General features: G+C 43.8%; 1 protein-coding gene across 2 annotated transcripts in view; it reads left to right on the plus strand.

Annotated features, from left to right (window-relative positions):
• Positions 1-17896, plus strand: part of Gad1 (glutamate decarboxylase 1) — a 41446-nt gene that overhangs the window by 12385 nt on the left and 11165 nt on the right. The window contains exons 6-12 of one of the 2 annotated variants that reach the window (XM_052182660.1): positions 4577-4667; positions 11765-11877; positions 13038-13153; positions 13238-13317; positions 13550-13604; positions 15840-15956; positions 17414-17478. In XM_052182660.1, coding sequence (XP_052038620.1) covers positions 4577-4667; positions 11765-11877; positions 13038-13153; positions 13238-13317; positions 13550-13604; positions 15840-15956; positions 17414-17478 — 637 coding nt within the window. Of the gene's footprint in view, positions 1-4576; positions 4668-10344; positions 10448-11764; positions 11878-13037; positions 13154-13237; positions 13318-13549; positions 13605-15839; positions 15957-17413; positions 17479-17896 lie in introns of those variants that run through there. The other variant, XM_052182661.1, reaches the window with a different exon arrangement.

The raw sequence follows: 17896 nt of genomic DNA on the forward strand, positions 1-17896 counted from the left end.
CCCCTCTGCACTGGGGAACTAATTGCACTTTTCCCTCTGTTTTGGAGTCATTTTCTAAGGGTTGTCATACAAACTACCATAATGGGGATTGGTCCTTTTACAGTTTTGGAGGCCAAGCATTCAAAGGTGTCAGCAGGACCATGCTTTCTTTGAAGGCTCTCAGAGAAGATGCAACCTTGATGTTGTGGCTTCTGATCCCTGTGGGCATTTCCCTTGGCATTACTCAGCATGTGGGTGCCTCACTTCAACCTCTACCTTTCCCACCACATGGCCTCTTCCTTGTGAATGTATGTCCATATTTTCTCTTAGAAAAAGGACACCTCCTCCTTCAGATTAAGGACTACCCCAATCCAGAATAACCTTGCCTAACTTGTTTATATCTGAGAAAAACTCTATTACCAAGTACAGTCATGTTCTACAGGAACAAGAGATTGAGACTTGAGTTCATCTTTTTAAGGAATACAGTTCAATCCAGAACACCCAAAAGAACAGGTCTCTGCCTGCCTGCCTGTCTCTCTCTCCCTCTCTTCCTCCCCTCCCCCTTCTGCTCTTCCCCATCTCTCCCCTTATATTGTATTCCAGATGAGTCACAGTCCTCTGCCCCTCTGTGCCTTTCCCAAGTCCTCTCTAATCAGCAATCCTGGCTTAAGTGGCTACTTTGCAATCACCCAAGTTCAAAGACATTTAAAATCTCTGTCTGAGCTGTTTCTTAGCACCAAAATAAAGATTTGCTGATCAATCTCTTCCCCTCCCAGCCTGGCTTTCCAGGGCCCTTACAGACAGGTCTTCAGGGATTGGATGGTCCTCAGACATCACAATTGCTATCATGGGAGCGGGGAGGAAGCCCCAAGGCAAGGAATGACAACTTACTGTTCTTTTCACTTGTTTCTCTCTCCACTTTTATTTCCCTTCATCCAAACCCCTAGAAGATGATAGATAGATAGATAGATAGATAGATAGATAGATAGATAGAGATCAGAGAGGCTGGTGGCAATAAAGTTGAGCAAGGTAACTGGATGTCAGAAACAAACTGCTATAGAAAACTAATGAAGTTAGCCAAAGAAGCTATTTAAATAAAGAATTCCAAGTAGCTTTTGAGGTTAGCCAACACCGCTGGCCTAAATATAGTTTGATCTTTAAAATTATTTCATAAACCAGACTCACTCGCATGCACAAAGTCTGTTTATTAAAGAATCACTCATCAGTACAGCTCCACTAGCACCACCCGGATCAGATGGCTAACCCATTCCTGAGAAGCAGTGTTCTCCTGGCTTAGAGGAGAATCACAATTCTGTGTTCCAGCTTGATTCGCTTTGGTCAATGTTTTGTGTCCACACACTTTCTCCATGTTAGGAGGCCTATCTTTCATCTATCTATCTTTATATCTTTCTTTCTTTCTATCTATCTTTTTATCTATCTATCTATCTATCTATCTATCTATCTATCTATCTATCTCCTATCCATCCATGCACTAAAGGCCAGAATGCCTATCAAAGAAAACACAGAATTTGGTCACAATAGCATCTCAGCCTGTGGTCAGAGAACACAGACCATTAGCTCCTTGTAGGAACCCACTTCGATGTTTAGTCTGGGGCCATCCGCCTCTGATTAGCACAGCTGCTTCCGGAGGCAGACATTCGCATTTACAGAGTACATAATCTTACATACCACGTGGACCTTTCTGCTGCCCTTCACAGGGTTGGCACTGTCTAAAGGACACCATTGCTGCCCTGTCAAAGCCAGCTCCTGCTTGCTGGTCTGTCATTTGGAGTATACATCCAAACAATAGACTAAGCCCCCAACACACATTTTTGAAAGCCTCCATCAGAAACATTTTGGAGGCTATTAGTGCATTAACAGCCAAAATAATGAATTGGGTTTTAATAAGGAAAGCAGTGTTCCAGCACAGTCTAAGAAGGGAAGCAGTGGCATTTGCGATTGCTCTATGAATGAACAAAGGACCCAGCACACACAGATTTTCCATGGGCCGATGCAGAGATGAGGCAGCCTTCAATCACAGCAGCCATGCATTTCTGGGCTTGTTCTTTTTTTAACTTCTCATTATGGAAAATTTGAACTTACACCAAAGTAGAATTATATAATGAACCCGTGCACCCAACACCATCACTCGGCTCTAACTCTCACCAAAGCCAGCTGACCCCTTCTCTGCACAGAATATTAGTGCGTCAACACATATCTGCACCTTCACGAATTTCCTTTAAAAATCATGTCAGTGTTCTAGATGAAAAAGAACCCACCTAAGTTCCTTGATACTATGAAATATTCAACTGCCTCCTGAATTAAGTGCTTTTGTTGCATACTCTTTTGATTCAGTTGAGTCAGGATCCATTAGTTTATTTGTGAGGAAACCGTACTTTAAAATGACTTTCTCCCCTTACTTGACATTAAACCATGTATTACTCTGTGTCCTGTCGGTCAGAATTAAAACCAAATCTGGCTTTGGACCTGGTGGTACCTGCCTATAAAGCCAACACTTAGATGAGGTCGAGAAGATCTCCAGTTTGAGGACAGTCTGGGCTACATAATTAGACCTTTCTTTTGAAAAACAACAGAAAAAGCAAAATATGAGAAGGGGGACAGAAGGAGAGAGGGGGGGGGAGGGGAGAGGGAGAAAGAGAGAGAGAAGAAATAACCGACATCTAAACTACGTTGCTACACAGTAGACACTCTGTTAGAGCACCCTGGAGGTAGACACTGTAGTCATGTGATAAAGGGTGTTGGGAACCTTTGTGCTTTATCTCCTGTGCAGACTGTTTCACTTTGTTTCAGTTTGTCTCTGTCCTTTGTTCTGCTATGCTGTGAGACTCTAATGCAATATCAAATAAAATAAAATGTGATTGTGCTTATTTATAATCCAATACTAGCTCAGAATGAAAGAATTGTTGTTACTGTTGTTTTAAGTTTTCAAATGGGTGCAGTATATTCAATGGATTTCAACAGAAGTATTTAGGATATCTTATTGTTTGACAATTTCATATGTGTATATAATATATCTTGAATACAGCTGCCCTAATTTGCCCCTCCCACTCTCCCTGGCTCCCCTAAAAATCTCTCCCTGTACCTTCATGTTGTCTTTTTATTTTTTAATAATCTACTGAGTCCAGTTAGTGTTGCCTGAATATTCCTAAGTGGGGGCCTTCCACCCAACTGTGGCACCTACCAGCGGCTATGCTCCGAAGAAAAGCAACTCCTCCTCTCCCAGAACATTGACAGAAGAGCAGATTCTCAGGGAGGGAACTTAGACTAAGGACACTCAAACACTAGGTCTTTGACAGTTATGCACAGACAACAGCAGTTTCTGCTGGAAACACAGCAGTCAGCAAATCTCTGCAACATTGCCCTCTGTCACATATTCCCTGGATAATCTATTGTGGGACTTCCTTCATGACAGTTGAGCCCAGCCTGCTGATGTGGGGTTGAGTCTTTAGTGAACATCAAGTTAGCAAAAACTTAGCAATAGTTGTAAGTTTGCCGAGGGCAGAGCCAGTTAAAATGCACTGTGGGCTGCACTGGACTTTTGAGTCCCAAGACCTAAGTGGTTCTGTGATCAGTAACTGAGAGAGGGATGGTCTGCCTACTCACAGAGAAGACGCTGGGTCAGCTAGCTCTTAATCTGCTTTGCTCCATTACTTTAATGAGCACCTAACTCTAGATGGGCAAAAAACACTGATGCTTGACATCACATTTGCCCCAGAGACTCAGAGAGTGATGGTTGGTCTCCACATCAGGTCTGAGCGGAAACTTCCCCTAGGCTTGGTTTGAGCCACAAAACTCGGAGGACTATAGCCTCTCTCCACTAGCCAATCTCAGCCTGGCACTTAAAGTCCTTGGAATATTGAAGTAAAAGTTGCAATAGATATAAACCAAATAAGAGCTACCACATTCCTCAATAGGGAGTTAAGAAAAGGTCTTACTTTGTAATCCGGGCTGGCCTTGAACTCACAATCCTGTTGCCTCTGCCCTCCCGAAGTGCCAAGATCACAAGCATGCATCACCACACAGGACATTGCCACATCCTTTCTCATAACGGAAGAAATAAGTTTGACAGAGGAGCTCACCTGAAAGTCAACAAATAAGATACTGGAAAGCACGGTTCATTTTACCATTCTCAACTTTGTGTGTATGTTTTTATTTTTAATTTGTATGGATAGATGTTTTGCCTGCAAATGGCACACTGGGTATGCCCATGTACCATGCACATGCAATGTTCTCAGAAGCCAGAAAAGGGCATCAGATCACCTGGGATTGGAGTTGCAGATAGTTATAAGCTACCATGTGAGTGCTTGGGATGGAACCTGGAAGAACAGCCAGCGTTCTTAACCACGGATCCATTGTTCCAGCCCCAATTTCCAATTTTTTCATGTAAATGGATGCTGCCTTAGAAACAGACGTCTGAGGGCACCGTGGTTGTTAATGGTTGGTCAGCTTCCTCCTTCTCCAGGACCCCAGGAGAGTTCTATTGAACTGTAGGATGGAGCTTGTGCTCCAGCCCTTTGCTCTGAAGATAGCTTGAAAAATCCGGCTTTGCGTTAACGCTTGCCTGTTATCTTTCTAGGTCACCCTCGATTTTTCAACCAGCTCTCTACTGGTTTGGATATCATCGGTTTAGCTGGTGAATGGCTGACATCAACTGCCAATACCAACATGTAAGTCTCATGTGCTTGTTTCCTATGCGCACCCATGATATATGTGTAAGTCTCATGTGCTCGTTTCCTATGTGCACCCATGATTATATATAAGTCTCATGTGCTCGTTTCCTATGTGCACACATGATATATGTGTAAGTCTCATGTGCTCGTTTCCTATGTGCACACATGATATATGTGTAAGTCTCATGTGCTCGTTTCCTATGTGCACACATGATATATGTGTAAGTCTCATGTGCTCGTTTCCTATGTGCACACATGATATATGTGGCTTGTGGTTTGAAGGTTTCACTCTAGTGGGTCTGTTCTCTCGGAGTTCACTTTTCTCATAAACTCTTCTAGATTTGCCACAAGGTGAGAAACTATTTTTGAATAATGTAAGAAGAGCATGCGCGTGAGAAATGGTGACTAGCTTTGAAATCTCCAAGTGAAATTGCACAGCAGACTCTTTCTCTGAATGAGCATCTTAAAAGGTCATTCACTGGGCTGTGATTTTGTTTTCATCGTTACTTAACACTTAGGCTGTGGTTTCGTAATGAAGCTAGTATTGGCCATGAATCAGTTTGATCAACCTGTTGTTTAACTAAAATTTTTACAGCAGCTCTCTACTGCAGATGTAGCATGTATTCATTCCAAAATAATTGACAGTTTTTTGCTGAGTTTAACACTTTGGGAAACACAGCCTGATTATGCAGACAGGGCTCTCATTTATTTCTGCTATCTTTTAAATTTACATGGAAGTTATCCCAAGATTTTCAAGGTCCAAGTACACCTGAGCAGTCTAAGCAGTCACCCAATATGTGTCCTCTCTGGAGGTAAGAATATACTACAAGATATGGAGGGTCACCATAGCTTCAGGATGATTATTTTTTCCCTCAACACTAATGACAGTGTTTCACTATCAATGCATCCAGACAGTGGCATAACATTCAATTAAAGTATCCAAAGGAAATTAATGAAGCAAATGTATTACAATAATGTAATGACGACTGCATAAGAACCACAGGGATTCTGTGACTGCTGCCACACTGAAAAGCTATTTATTTATTATGTATTTAGTATTCTGTGGCACCAGGCACCAAACCCAGGCCTAGGACACACTAAGCATGCTAACTCAGGCCTAGGACACATAAACATGCTAACCTAGGCCTAGGACACATAAGCATGCTAACCCAGGCCTAGGGCACATTAAACTTGCTAACCCAAGCCTAGGGCACATAAGCATGCTAACACAGGCCTAGGGCACACTAAACATGCTAACCCAGGCCTAGGGCATGCTAAGCATGCGTTCTGCCATTGTGCTCCACTTTAGCCCCACTCACTCAGGTTTGTTGCCATCAATAGATTCTGAAAAGTGAACTTAGGTGAATGAATGGGTTTGTGAGAAGTCTCACGTGACAGCCGACAGAATGCTGGTTATTAAAGTTCAAGGCAAACTGCTTTTCTTGAGTCGTGGCCAGCCACAAAGTCAAAAGGGCATCTCGAAACTACAAATTGCTCCTGTGTATCCCAAGGCCACCTAACACTGTGACTCGAATACTAAAACTGCATTCGGAAACTCAGACAAATCTTTAAAAGTGAACAGGGTGTCTGGAGCCTTTTGTGCTAAAATATATAAAAATTGAGCTGATAAGAGAATAAATGTGGTTTCATCATACTTCCCAATCATGAGTCATGACATCTCATGGCGTGTCTGTGTCGGACTACTGAGACTTCTAGAGTCAGGAACTCGGGTCAGGGATGCAATAGATCTGTGACCTCTTCAAACACAAAGCTCCGCCCCCTTCCCAACCCCACCATCTTTATTATAGTTTGAAAAATAAAATATTTCTCACCAAACACGAGCACCATAACATACTAATTAGAACTTGGAGAAAGCACACTAATGCTTAATTGTAGCATCTAACAGGAAGGAAGAACTTAAATTAGAAAGTGCAGTCTGTTTGTTTTAACCCAGCAATTTAGGAAATGAGTGGGAACAGCAAAGTAAAGGCTAGGCTGGGGCTCTATGGTACATCACTTGCTAAGTATCTCCAAGGCTATAGGTTTGACCTTTTCTGACCCCCAAAATAACACATGCTCAGCAAGACTCAAATACCATAGGCACTGTGTTCACCCAGCATCTTTATACGTGTTCTATAGGCTTCTGAGTATCACTTTTAACATGCAGCCAATATCAAGGTAAATAAAGAGTTCTCCCCCTTTAACCAGTTATGACCAGATCTTCTAAAAGCTTTTCTTGAATTAGAAAACTATCTATTACAGGTTCTCCCCCTGACCGCTTTTTGGTCTCTATTAATAAAATCAAAATTCTTCTCCCTCAGCTATGAAACACTAAATATGTCCCAGCCATCTGAGGTCAAGGCCAAGCTAGCTAAATGACGCATAATGATTGCCTCTCCACTGAACAGGAGGTATTTGTAAAATATGATTCAATTCCAACAGATCGATAGAGAAGGTTATTTAAAATAGTGAGAGAGTTCCTGTCAGCTCCTGAGACAGGCGTTGTGCGAGGAAGTGAGAACTGTTCTCTAGACAGTCTCCTCAGCCAGAAGCCCTGGAAGATCATAGCCTGAGGCAGTATCACAGGCACGCAGGTAGCATCTGCTCCCTTGTGACGATTCCTTCTTCAGCTAGAAACACCGGTCAGATTAAGCCTGGGAGAGACTGGCAGGAGAGCGTCCTTTATTCTGGCCAATTGTGATTTAATTACCGATGTGTTCATACCTCTCCTCCAGCTCCACATCTGTTGGGTTTGGGTAGCACTGGTAAAAGAGTGTAAGTATTATCTTCTGAAAAGTCCTTTCAGAGAAGGATCTAATATTCTCTTTCAGGTGGATTTGAAAGGTCAGGGAGGCCATCTGACTGGTTAGCAGAGAAAAAACGTTCATGTCCGTGTTTTTCGGTCAGTTTGCACATGCAGCTCTGAGACCTGTTCTCCCCAGGCAAGGTTCGAGGAGAATAGAGCAAAACCTTGGCAAACGTGGAGCTGTTCTTGGCATGCACTCCTCTTCCCTTCCAAGGCAGGCCCACCAAGAACAACTGTGTGAGCAGGCTGTGTAAGCAAGGGCGCCTGGTATAATATGTAATTGCGACAGCAAGATCTGTCTTGCCTCTCACCGTGAGCTTAAGGGTCTCGCACATGCATCGCTCTATTTTCCTGGAAGTCACACTGGAGAAATTTCCTGTGGAGTCATCAGTCATGAGGCACTGAGGGCCAAGCTGTTAGAGCAGAGCCTGCACCAGGCAGTTCCCATTTGTCCTGGAGAAACAGCCACGACTGGGATTGCTGACCCTGAAACAGACAGCCGAGATCTCACACAAATCAGTGTCCCTCTTGAGTTTTTAATCCTTTCGTCGAGAAAAGAGGGGGTAATGGCATCTTCCCTCCAGAGGGATCCTGAAGACTTAACTATAGCTCAGTCCTAAGACACCCATACCCCAGGATAGGTACCATACCCCAGGATAGGTACCATACCCCGGGATAGGTACCATACCCCGGGATAGGTACCATACCCCAGGATAGGTACCATACCCCGGGATAGGTACCATACCCCAGGATAGGTAGTCATACACAGCTTCCTTGTTCTTGTTTCTAATTCTTGCTATCTCTGTGTTCTATGTTCCCGTTAAATATCTTACTTATGTCCCCTACCACATCTATAGAGAGAGGATGCCTTAGGATCTCGAGAGCAGGTAGTATGGAAGAGTCTTTCATTAAAGTTCTTAGCTTGGAAGTCACCAAAACTCCAGGTTCTTTTGTGCCTTTCTGGTTCATGGTATGCCACGAAGCTCTCAGCTACAAAGTTCCTTCATATTGCTTGCCAACAGCTGGAGTGCTGGCCCTTACCCTCTTTTTCTAAACTCTGGAAAACAAGACGGCACGAAGGACTGAGGGACTGAGGGGGTAAGGAAGAGAGGAAGGGAAGGAAGCAGGGCCTGCGAAGCAGGAATGTAGCATTACCTCTAGGAAATGTCAGAGCCACATGAAACACTTTCCACAGACATTGTTCGGCCATAGACAGGCCCATGGTTGTGGTAAGGAAGCCAGGAGAGATGGTCTCTGGTCTTGGTGAACTACACTTTAAACAGACTGTAGTGAAGGAAGACAACCAATCGATACTGTGAATGACTGGCTACAACAACATAGCAACAGCGTCTTGACAATCGATCCACTCTAATTCTGAGTAGGCCTCACAGACAAGCCGAGGTGCACTGTCAAGGGGCCGACTTACTTCCCCACTGCGTCCTCTCTTAACATCCCCTCATCTTGCTGTTTTAAATCCTTATTTCCATTCCACATTTTACGCTGTGTGCCAAGGCCCTTTGAGGGATTCTTCACTGATCTTCAATCCTGAACTGCACCCGTGTGCTTTCACCTCAGCACCCCACCAGCTTCTTCCAGATCTGCATTGACCTTCCGTCTCTTGATGTCATCTCCCACCTGTTATTTAGAGAAGGGTTTCCTAATCTGGGGTCCAAATTGTAGGGAGAGGAATCTCTTACAAGTGAACACAAAACAATGTGTATATCCACACCTTTTCACCTGTAGTGTCCCCAGGATTCCTAGAGGGTCAGTGATCCAATTAAATCAAGAGCTTCTGTGCTAGAGTAAACTTCAAAGCCTTTCACAAGAATATGAATGCGGGGAAAACACCTGCATTCATATTTTAATTACAAATATGACCCACAGTGGACAGGCAGGGTCAGAAGTATCTGGAACAAAACATCTCATTGGCCCGTTCATCAGATTATGAATCAACAGTCAATACCAGTAAGTATCCCGAGGAAAGTGCAAATGTGTAGTTGTCCTAGACACACACAGCTCTCTCTTGCAAAGGTTTCTCTAAGCTTCTAGGAGAAGAAGGATGTAAGGACTAAATTCAGGAGTCACTATAGTACTAGTCATGAGATATCTGGTCCCTCAGACCAAGGCAGAGACCCTCAAACAAGATGTACCTCAGGTCATGGACCAAATGCTGATTTACCCTACTAAGTTTCCATCTCAAGCTTGGGAATGATGTCTCATAACATCTGTCTCCACAAAACACAGGGGACCGTGAGGTACCTAACAGCCACTCTGTACCTGGTGAATAGAACTGAAAGAAGGTTTAGGACCCACATACCCAACATAGATAAAGCCTCAGAAATCCGTGAGACTAGATAGTCTCCTGAGGGAGTTCTAGACTCTTCTTGCCTCTCCCGAAGGCATGGCTATGTTCCTGGTCCTTAACAAGGATGACCGATTTATGCAAATGTAAGAGCTAAGTTGATTCTATCCTGCAACACACATCAAACCAACTCCTTGATTTCTGGTTCCACACATCCTCCCTCCTCACATGGGTCCTACCTGGCGTCTAATACTGATTCACCTCTAAACTCAACTTCATCCTTGAGCTAGTTCTGATATTGCAGTGTGTGTTTTCATTGTTCCTTTCCTTGACCTCAAAAGATTTCTTATTGCTATTTGATATTGTGAGATCCAAGCGCACAAACTGCCATCAGTCCCTCTTCTTCATGCAAACATTTCGGCCATTTCAATGTTTCCAAAAGTCAGTGGAACCGTAGATCATACATTTGCTCAACGATGTGGAGATGCGAACCGTGAGTTTGCCTCTTGCTGCACTTGGCATCCCAGGCTAAACCAGGAACCCTTCTCTTCTTCTTCCTTTATCAGGCCATCAGACATGAGGGAGTGTTGGTTGCTACGGTGATGGGGCTCAGAGCAGAACCAAAGCATGAGTGTGACCTCCAGAGGTGATGGTAACTGAACACATGTTCTCCCAGGGTCTTGCTTCCAAAATTTCAGGGGACCTCCAAGGAAAATGGACATGTTCCTTTTGAAACAAAATTCTTCTCCTTTTCCCCACCAGACATATCCTGAGGATCCTCTTGGGTCTTCTGTTGTCCTCCTGTACAGCTACGTAATCAATGTGACTGTTTTTTCCTTCCTGATTAAAGCTTATTGGCATCACCTGTGTTTTACTTAAAGCCATAGTTATCTCATTCTTGCAAGTAGCTGTTCTAAATCGTTAAGCAAGATTCCCATTTGGCTTTGGCTTTAGCATTCAACCTCCAAACCCCTAAATGATGACGATGCCTCCTGTATCACTTGGCTGGGTTGGTCTAGGCATCTCTTTCCAGCTAGGATGGTCTTGGCTCAGCCTACAGACACTGATGTTAAGAAGCCCAAGGCAAAGCAAGAAAAAGAGCCTTTGCATTTAGTAAACTGATTCTGTCTTCAGGCTCTATTTTCTGTGAGTGGTCTTCCTTGACTTCTCTTGGACCCTGTTTAGTACCCCATCTTGCCTCGATGACCGTCCTACCAGTCAGTGCCACCACTTTGAACTTCTTCTAAAAAAAAAAAAAAAGTGGCTTGCTTCATTTTCATCTGTTCGTTGGGAGACACGTGCAACCTGCCAGGAGATCTGACGCTCACAGTCAGATATGTATGCAAGTTGAACGTCTTCTTGTTGTTCATAATTTGTAATTAGAAAATCATCACTTCTAATTATTTTTGACAGATATCGACTCCAGAGAATTATAGATACATAGTTTTCCTTAGGGATTATTAGAAGAAAGGACATGGAGATAATTACATTGAGATCTTTAAAACATGGGTCAATATTCCCAATTATCTTCACAGTCAGCTTTCAGATGTTTACAATGTTTCTGAAAGATAGAAGTTAGCCCTGCCTGCAAGCATGAAACTGGCAGTCCTTCTTTTAAAATGAAAATGGTTCAACCAATTGTAAGTAGAAGCCAAACTGCAGTTTTTCAAGTTAACACTTGCACTCACCTACAATAATAACGGTGAATCCTCTCCTCCGGGTGAACCTCACCTGAACCATGTGAGGCTCTCTTTTGCTGGTGAACTATCTCATAGCAGACTTTCCACTAGCTCTCTTGGTAACCCAGGCTGGGTTTTGATTCTTTAGGACTGACAGACATATGGATTCAGGAGAAAAAAAATCATTTTAGTGGTTTTGAGTATCCATTTTTAGTACCCAACCACAATTGCTGAACCAATGGTCTGTGTTCATCAAAAAAGGAGGCTTATTTCTTTATTTCCCTTCTTCCTTTCATGACCACTCCAGGTTCACATATGAAATTGCACCCGTGTTTGTTCTTATGGAACAGATTACACTTAAGAAGATGAGAGAGATCATTGGATGGTCAAATAAAGACGGTGATGGAATATTTTCTCCTGGTAGGTTTCTTTTCTGTAACTGCCCCCAATACTGTCAATGTGGATCCTTTTGTTCTTTTTTTATTAAAATTACTAACATGTCAATTACAGAAATTAATGGGTTTCATTGTGACATTTGCATATATGTGCATATATATTCATACACATATACATCATATGCACGTATGCATACCCATACACATATGCATTTACATATACACAGAGTCTTAGTATTCTGTCTCCCTGTCTTTATCAGGATGAGGGCTATCTTGAAAGTTACCACCCTATGAACTAACTAACCAAGGTTGTGTCTGGATCATACAAAATGGTGCTGCTCTGACAACAGCAAAACTAGGGATCAGTGAGTCAGATTATTGATGAGCTGAGTTCAGTCCAAATATCGTATCTACTTTAGTCCCTAACTGAAAGTAGATACAATGAAAATCTTTACAATGAAGACTGCCATCCTTGCAGTAAGAAGCAGTTACAGATGATGTTAGCCGCAGTGGGACTGCATACAGGGGAAAAAAAGAAATAGGAATACAATCGTCCAGGCAATTCAAGCAGACCACAGACTTGCCTATTTCATTCTAAGGCAACTAATGCAAAAGTGACTAGTTTGTATTGGCTAGACTTGGATTGTTATCTCCTTACCTTTTGTATCTTTATTTAGAGGGACTTGAGAGAATTTGTATCCATTTAAATAAGCTTAGACCACTCCTAGACTCAGGAACTCAGCTGGGCTATTCATCAAAAAAGAGTAGCCAAGCCAGTAACCAAGAAATGCACTATTTCTTTCTGAGAGCTCCATTACTCTCTTTCCCTGTCTCTCTGAACTCAGGGAACAGACTCATCTTTGTTCAGTAAACAGATTACTCAGAGGATGGAAGCCGGGAGGCTGTAGCTAACCATGTCTTTGCAGCTGCTCCCACCGCTTCTTATATTGCGTATAGGCTTTGGGTAGGCACCGCAATGCATGAATCACTTCCAGCAGAATTGCCTACATAGCTCTAGAGATAAAGTGCAAGGGTCCAGAGGGAAGTCCTTAGGAGTAAAGAAACCAGCAAAGCTTTCAGGATACTGTCCTTTCCCTTCCCAATGTGGTGAAACACCAGCTCAACCTTTGCGTGAAAGACCCAGTAGAACCCCACCGACCTCCCGCCATGTTTGCTTGCTGACAGGGGGAGCCATATCCAACATGTACAGCATCATGGCGGCTCGGTACAAGTACTTTCCAGAAGTGAAGACAAAAGGCATGGCGGCTGTGCCCAAACTGGTCCTCTTTACCTCCGAACACGTGAGTTGGAGGCTCTGGCTTGTGGCTTGTGATGGTTTCCAAGGGACTATGCAACTTTTAACCACAAGCATCTCTTTATTGCAGAGTCACTATTCCATAAAGAAAGCCGGGGCCGCGCTTGGCTTTGGAACTGACAATGTGATTTTGATAAAGTGCAATGAAAGGTAGGCAGGGTGGAGCGAGCATTAGGGTCCTGGTGTATTAAATGTGTTCATCTGTTAAACCTGCCTTATTGTGGTTAAGCACTGGCTCCGTACAGTGTGCCAGGCTGCTAAGAGTCTGTTGAAAATATCCATTTAAATTCCTTTTTGCTGCTGATGAAAAAGGTTTTGTTCCCCCCTTGTATGATCTTGTTGATTCTTTATTTTAACTTCTCTCTTTTTATAATAATTACAGGGGGAAGATAATTCCAGCTGATTTAGAGGCAAAAATTCTTGATGCCAAACAAAAGGTATGTATGTTTTTGTATATCTGAAACGTCAGTGAATACTTTAAAAAAAAAGACTGTTTCTTACCTACATGATGAAATATTTTGATAATTGTATTACATTTCCAAGATTCCCGTCTGAGACATTCACTTATTTCCAACTTATGAAAGGATTTGGCCCCAAAGCTGAGTCTACAAGTCATACAGTGTATGTGTGTGTGTGTGTGTGTGTGTGTGTGTGAGAGAGAGAGAGAGAGAGAGAGAGAGAGAGAGAGAGAGAGAGAGAGAGAGAATCAGAGGATAGAAGATGCTTCTGTTCTACCAAGTGTGTTCTAAGGATTGGACTAGGTTATGAGACTTACTGGCAAAGTCCTATGTCCACCGAGCCCCCTCACCAGCCACATTTATCTTCCCTGTTGATTTTGTCCCTTTCGTGTTTTGCCCGTGCTAAAGGGTTCTCTCTAGAAGGACTGCGATTCTTCGCTTGGCCCAGCTTAGTGAGTAGACAGTGCACTGAGTGAGAGTGACCAGAGCGCGTGTGTGTGACCACTCACAGAGGGCGCATCCGTGGCACTCACCCAACCTGCAGGACATGTGGTGGCTCTGTCTCCTCACCCCAGCAGTTGGCCTTTGTTTCTTGTTAGATATAGTCTAGTTTTAATAAGTACCATTTTATTGTGGGACTCTGTTTAGGAAAGCTTTTCTGTGCCCCAGCAGATGGCTTACAGTACTTGGCAAATCCAACTCAATAAACTCTACTCTACAAAGCAGTTCCATAAAACAGATGGACCCCATGGCCCTGCCCTGTAGCTTCTGCCATTTACCACCACACTCTTGTTTAGTTACCTCCGGCGCCTTCTTTTCTGATTGTGGCCGTTTGCTGAGGCCAGGGTGGTTAGAGTTTTGCTGGCCAAGGGCTGAGCTCTCAAACTCTCTGAGACTCATGGGCCTCCTCGACTTGTCCTAGCTCCTTTTGTTCATTTCCTTGCTTTTCTCTTTTCTGTGTCAACATCTTAGCATGAATTGGTGTTTCAGCATTCCCACTTACAGATCTACTACTATTATTATGTGGGTGCACATGTTCATGTGTGTGTAGGTGTGATGGTGTACAGGTGTGCAGATGTATGTATGTGTGTGTGTATACGCGTGTGTACAGGTATGCAGGTATGCAGGTGTGTGTGCAGGTTTGTGGGTGGGTGCACAGGTGTGAGTGTGCAGGTATGTGTGCAGGTATGCATGTGCAGGTGTGTGTGCACAGATATGTGTGTGTGCAACTGTGTGTGTGTGTATGTGTGTGTGTGTGTGTGTGCAAATGTGTGTGAAAGCCAGAGGACGTGAAGCATAGGCACTGCATCATTTATTGGGACAAGATCTCTCCCAGGGCTGAAACTCACAAGGCAGGCTAGGTGGGCTTGAGCAGCAAGCCTCAAGGACCCATCTCCATTTACCCATCCCCAGGTCTGAGATTACAAGCATGCATCAATGTGCTTGGCTTTTTAATTGTGAATTCTGAGGTCCTTAAGTTTTCAAAGCAAGCACTTTACCAACTGAACTAATTCCCCAGTCCTTGTATTTACCTCTTTAAAAATACATTTGAGTTTAATTGTGTTATTAGAACACTTAGAACAACATGGCTCCTGCAGAAAACAGTATCCAGATGAGGTTCAAAGTGCCCACCACTCCTAATACTTATTATTTTTTCTTTAGTTTCGGTCATATAACTTACCATTGTGATGTATTTTATATATTTTGCTGATCTAATTTTAAGTCTGTCATGTTAGAGTTCTTTATCTGTTTGCTCCCTGTGCTGTTCCCAGCACCAAAAGGAACAAAACCAAAACAACAAAATATCCCTGTTGAATGAATGAATGAATGAATGAATGAACAACAAAGAATACTTCCAGCCATGGTCTCTAATTTCACCAGCTTGGCTCCCAGTTAGAAATAAAGATTGGTGCCTTCTACTTCCCAAAGAAACAAGCAGATGGGGAAGGTTAAAAGCCACACACAAGGGGCCTGGGGAGATGGCTCTGCAGCTAAGAGGGCATACACTCTTCCACTGAACCAGTGTTTGGTTCCCATCATTCTCATCAGGTTTACAACCACCTGTTACTCCATCTCTGGGGCATCTAAAATCCTCTTCTGTGCTCTGAGGGTGCCATTACACACTGGACACATGAGCACGCACACACACACCAAACAAATAAATAAATGAAAATATTTTTTAAAGCACTAATCATCTATCTCTGTCACCTTTAGGGATTTGTACCCCTTTATGTCAATGCGACCGCAGGCACAACTGTTTACGGAGCGTTTGATCCAATACAGGAGATTGCGGACATATGTGAGAAATACAACCTTTGGCTGCACGTGGATGTAAGTGCCCTTGTCCACACACAGCGCGGTCCTGTGAAGGGGCAGGGACAGCTCTGCTGTCAGCCTTGCCTCCAGCTCTTCTGAACACCCTGCCCGGCCCTTCCTACCTCCATCAGCTCCTGCTCTTCCCCACTCCTCAGAGAGCAGAGCTGTTTGTGAACAGTGCCTGCCACAGAACCTGGCCCATAGTTGTCTTGTATGGATCCTTCTAGAGCCTGCTATGACGAGCAGTTGCTTTATTTGGATGAATGGATGTAAAGTAAAATATAGCTGACTTCAGATAATCAGGAAAAAAATCAGAAAGAAATAAGAATCTCAGAAAAGCTGGGAAGTGGTGGCGCATGCCTGTAATCCCAGCACTTGGGAGGCAGAGGCAAGCGGATTTCTGAGTTCGAGGCCAGCCTGGTCTACAGAGTGAGTTCCAGGACAGCCAGGGCTACACAGAGAAACCCTGTCTCAGAAAAAAAAAAAAAAAAAAAAAGAATCTCAGAAAAAAAAGACATAATGTACAGGAAGTGACCATGGGTATGAACACTTAGTCACCTGCCTGCATCCCCCCATCTGTGACACAGAAAGATGCCCAGCTGCTGCATGCGGGGAAGCAAGGCCGTATACAGAAGACATGAGCAGCTATGACAGTAATCCCACAGTTTCCCAGCAGTACAATAGTAAATATGTGCTCTCACATATGTCATTGGAGGCTTTTTAATCTTATTCTCTCTCTCTCTGTATGTGTGTGTGTGTGTGTGTGTGTGTGTGTGTGTGTGTGTCTGTCTGTCTGTCTGTCTGTCTGTCTCTGTCCCTCCTTCCCTCCCTCCCTATCCATTCTCTTACTGGGTGTAATTTCTTAGATATAGACAAAAGGAAACTCTGCCCCACTCTCGGATAAATGACTAACCAAGGCTGTGCTGTATCGCACACTATGCCAGGCTATTCAGTAAACAGGTACCATGGCACCTATGACTGGGGCTTCTGAGTTTCCTGAGACTTTTTTGGAAGAGGCAAGCAGTTGCTCCTGCCTTCTAAGCAGCCTTCAGTGCCTTCATGGCTGTCAGGACGAGGATGAGTCTGTCAGGGTTCAGAGAATCCCTGGCTTGCCAAAGCACTCTGGGCCTTTGGGTTTTGATCCACAGTCACCATAAACTCAACCCACTTTTTCGAGATCAATAAGACATTCTCTGGAGGAAATATATGTAAAGACATGGCAAGCACTGAAGAGCCCGCAGCCTGGGCAACTAGAACTGCGGGCGTGGGCTTATTCTATAGGTCATCCCTTCTGTAACCTTGACTGGCCTGGAACTTGCTACATAGACAAGTATGGTCTCAAATACATAGAAATCTGCTTGTCTATGATCTGCCTGTCTCTGCTTCTCTAGTGCTAGAACCAAAGACAGCCCTATCTTCATTTTAGAGTCTTCAGGGTTACAGCTCCTCTTGTTTCTTTTCTGTCCTTGCAGGCTGCCTGGGGCGGTGGGCTGCTCATGTCCCGGAAGCACCGCCACAAACTCAGCGGCATAGAAAGGTACAGTAAGCTCCGTAGGTCCCTTCATCTTCTGCCTCAGATACACTATACACCTTGGTCTGTCCCTTCCCCTCCCAGCCCCCATGTCAGCAGTGATGGATCTCAATCAGACTAGGCAAACGTTAGCTCACCTGGGTGTCTCTTGAGTGCATGGTTTATTTCTGAATCAAATGCATCCTCAGTGAGTTCACACATCGTGAAGTGAGGCACCCAGTGAGATGCTAGGAAGGAGAAAGATGAAGGAGTCAGGGAGGTCATTGATTCCTTCAGCTCCTCTTCCTCAGTAAGGTAGCTGATGACTAAGACACCAACTCCCCTGACTTATCTCAGTAACTACAGAAAAAGAGAGGCAGGAAGCAAAGATGTAGAAAAGACCATTCCAGGCAGTGAGTATGGTCAGTACAAAGGCCCTGAGACT

Source organism: Apodemus sylvaticus, chromosome 5 (genome assembly GCF_947179515.1).
Source record: "Apodemus sylvaticus chromosome 5, mApoSyl1.1, whole genome shotgun sequence".
NCBI lineage: Eukaryota > Metazoa > Chordata > Mammalia > Rodentia > Muridae > Apodemus > Apodemus sylvaticus.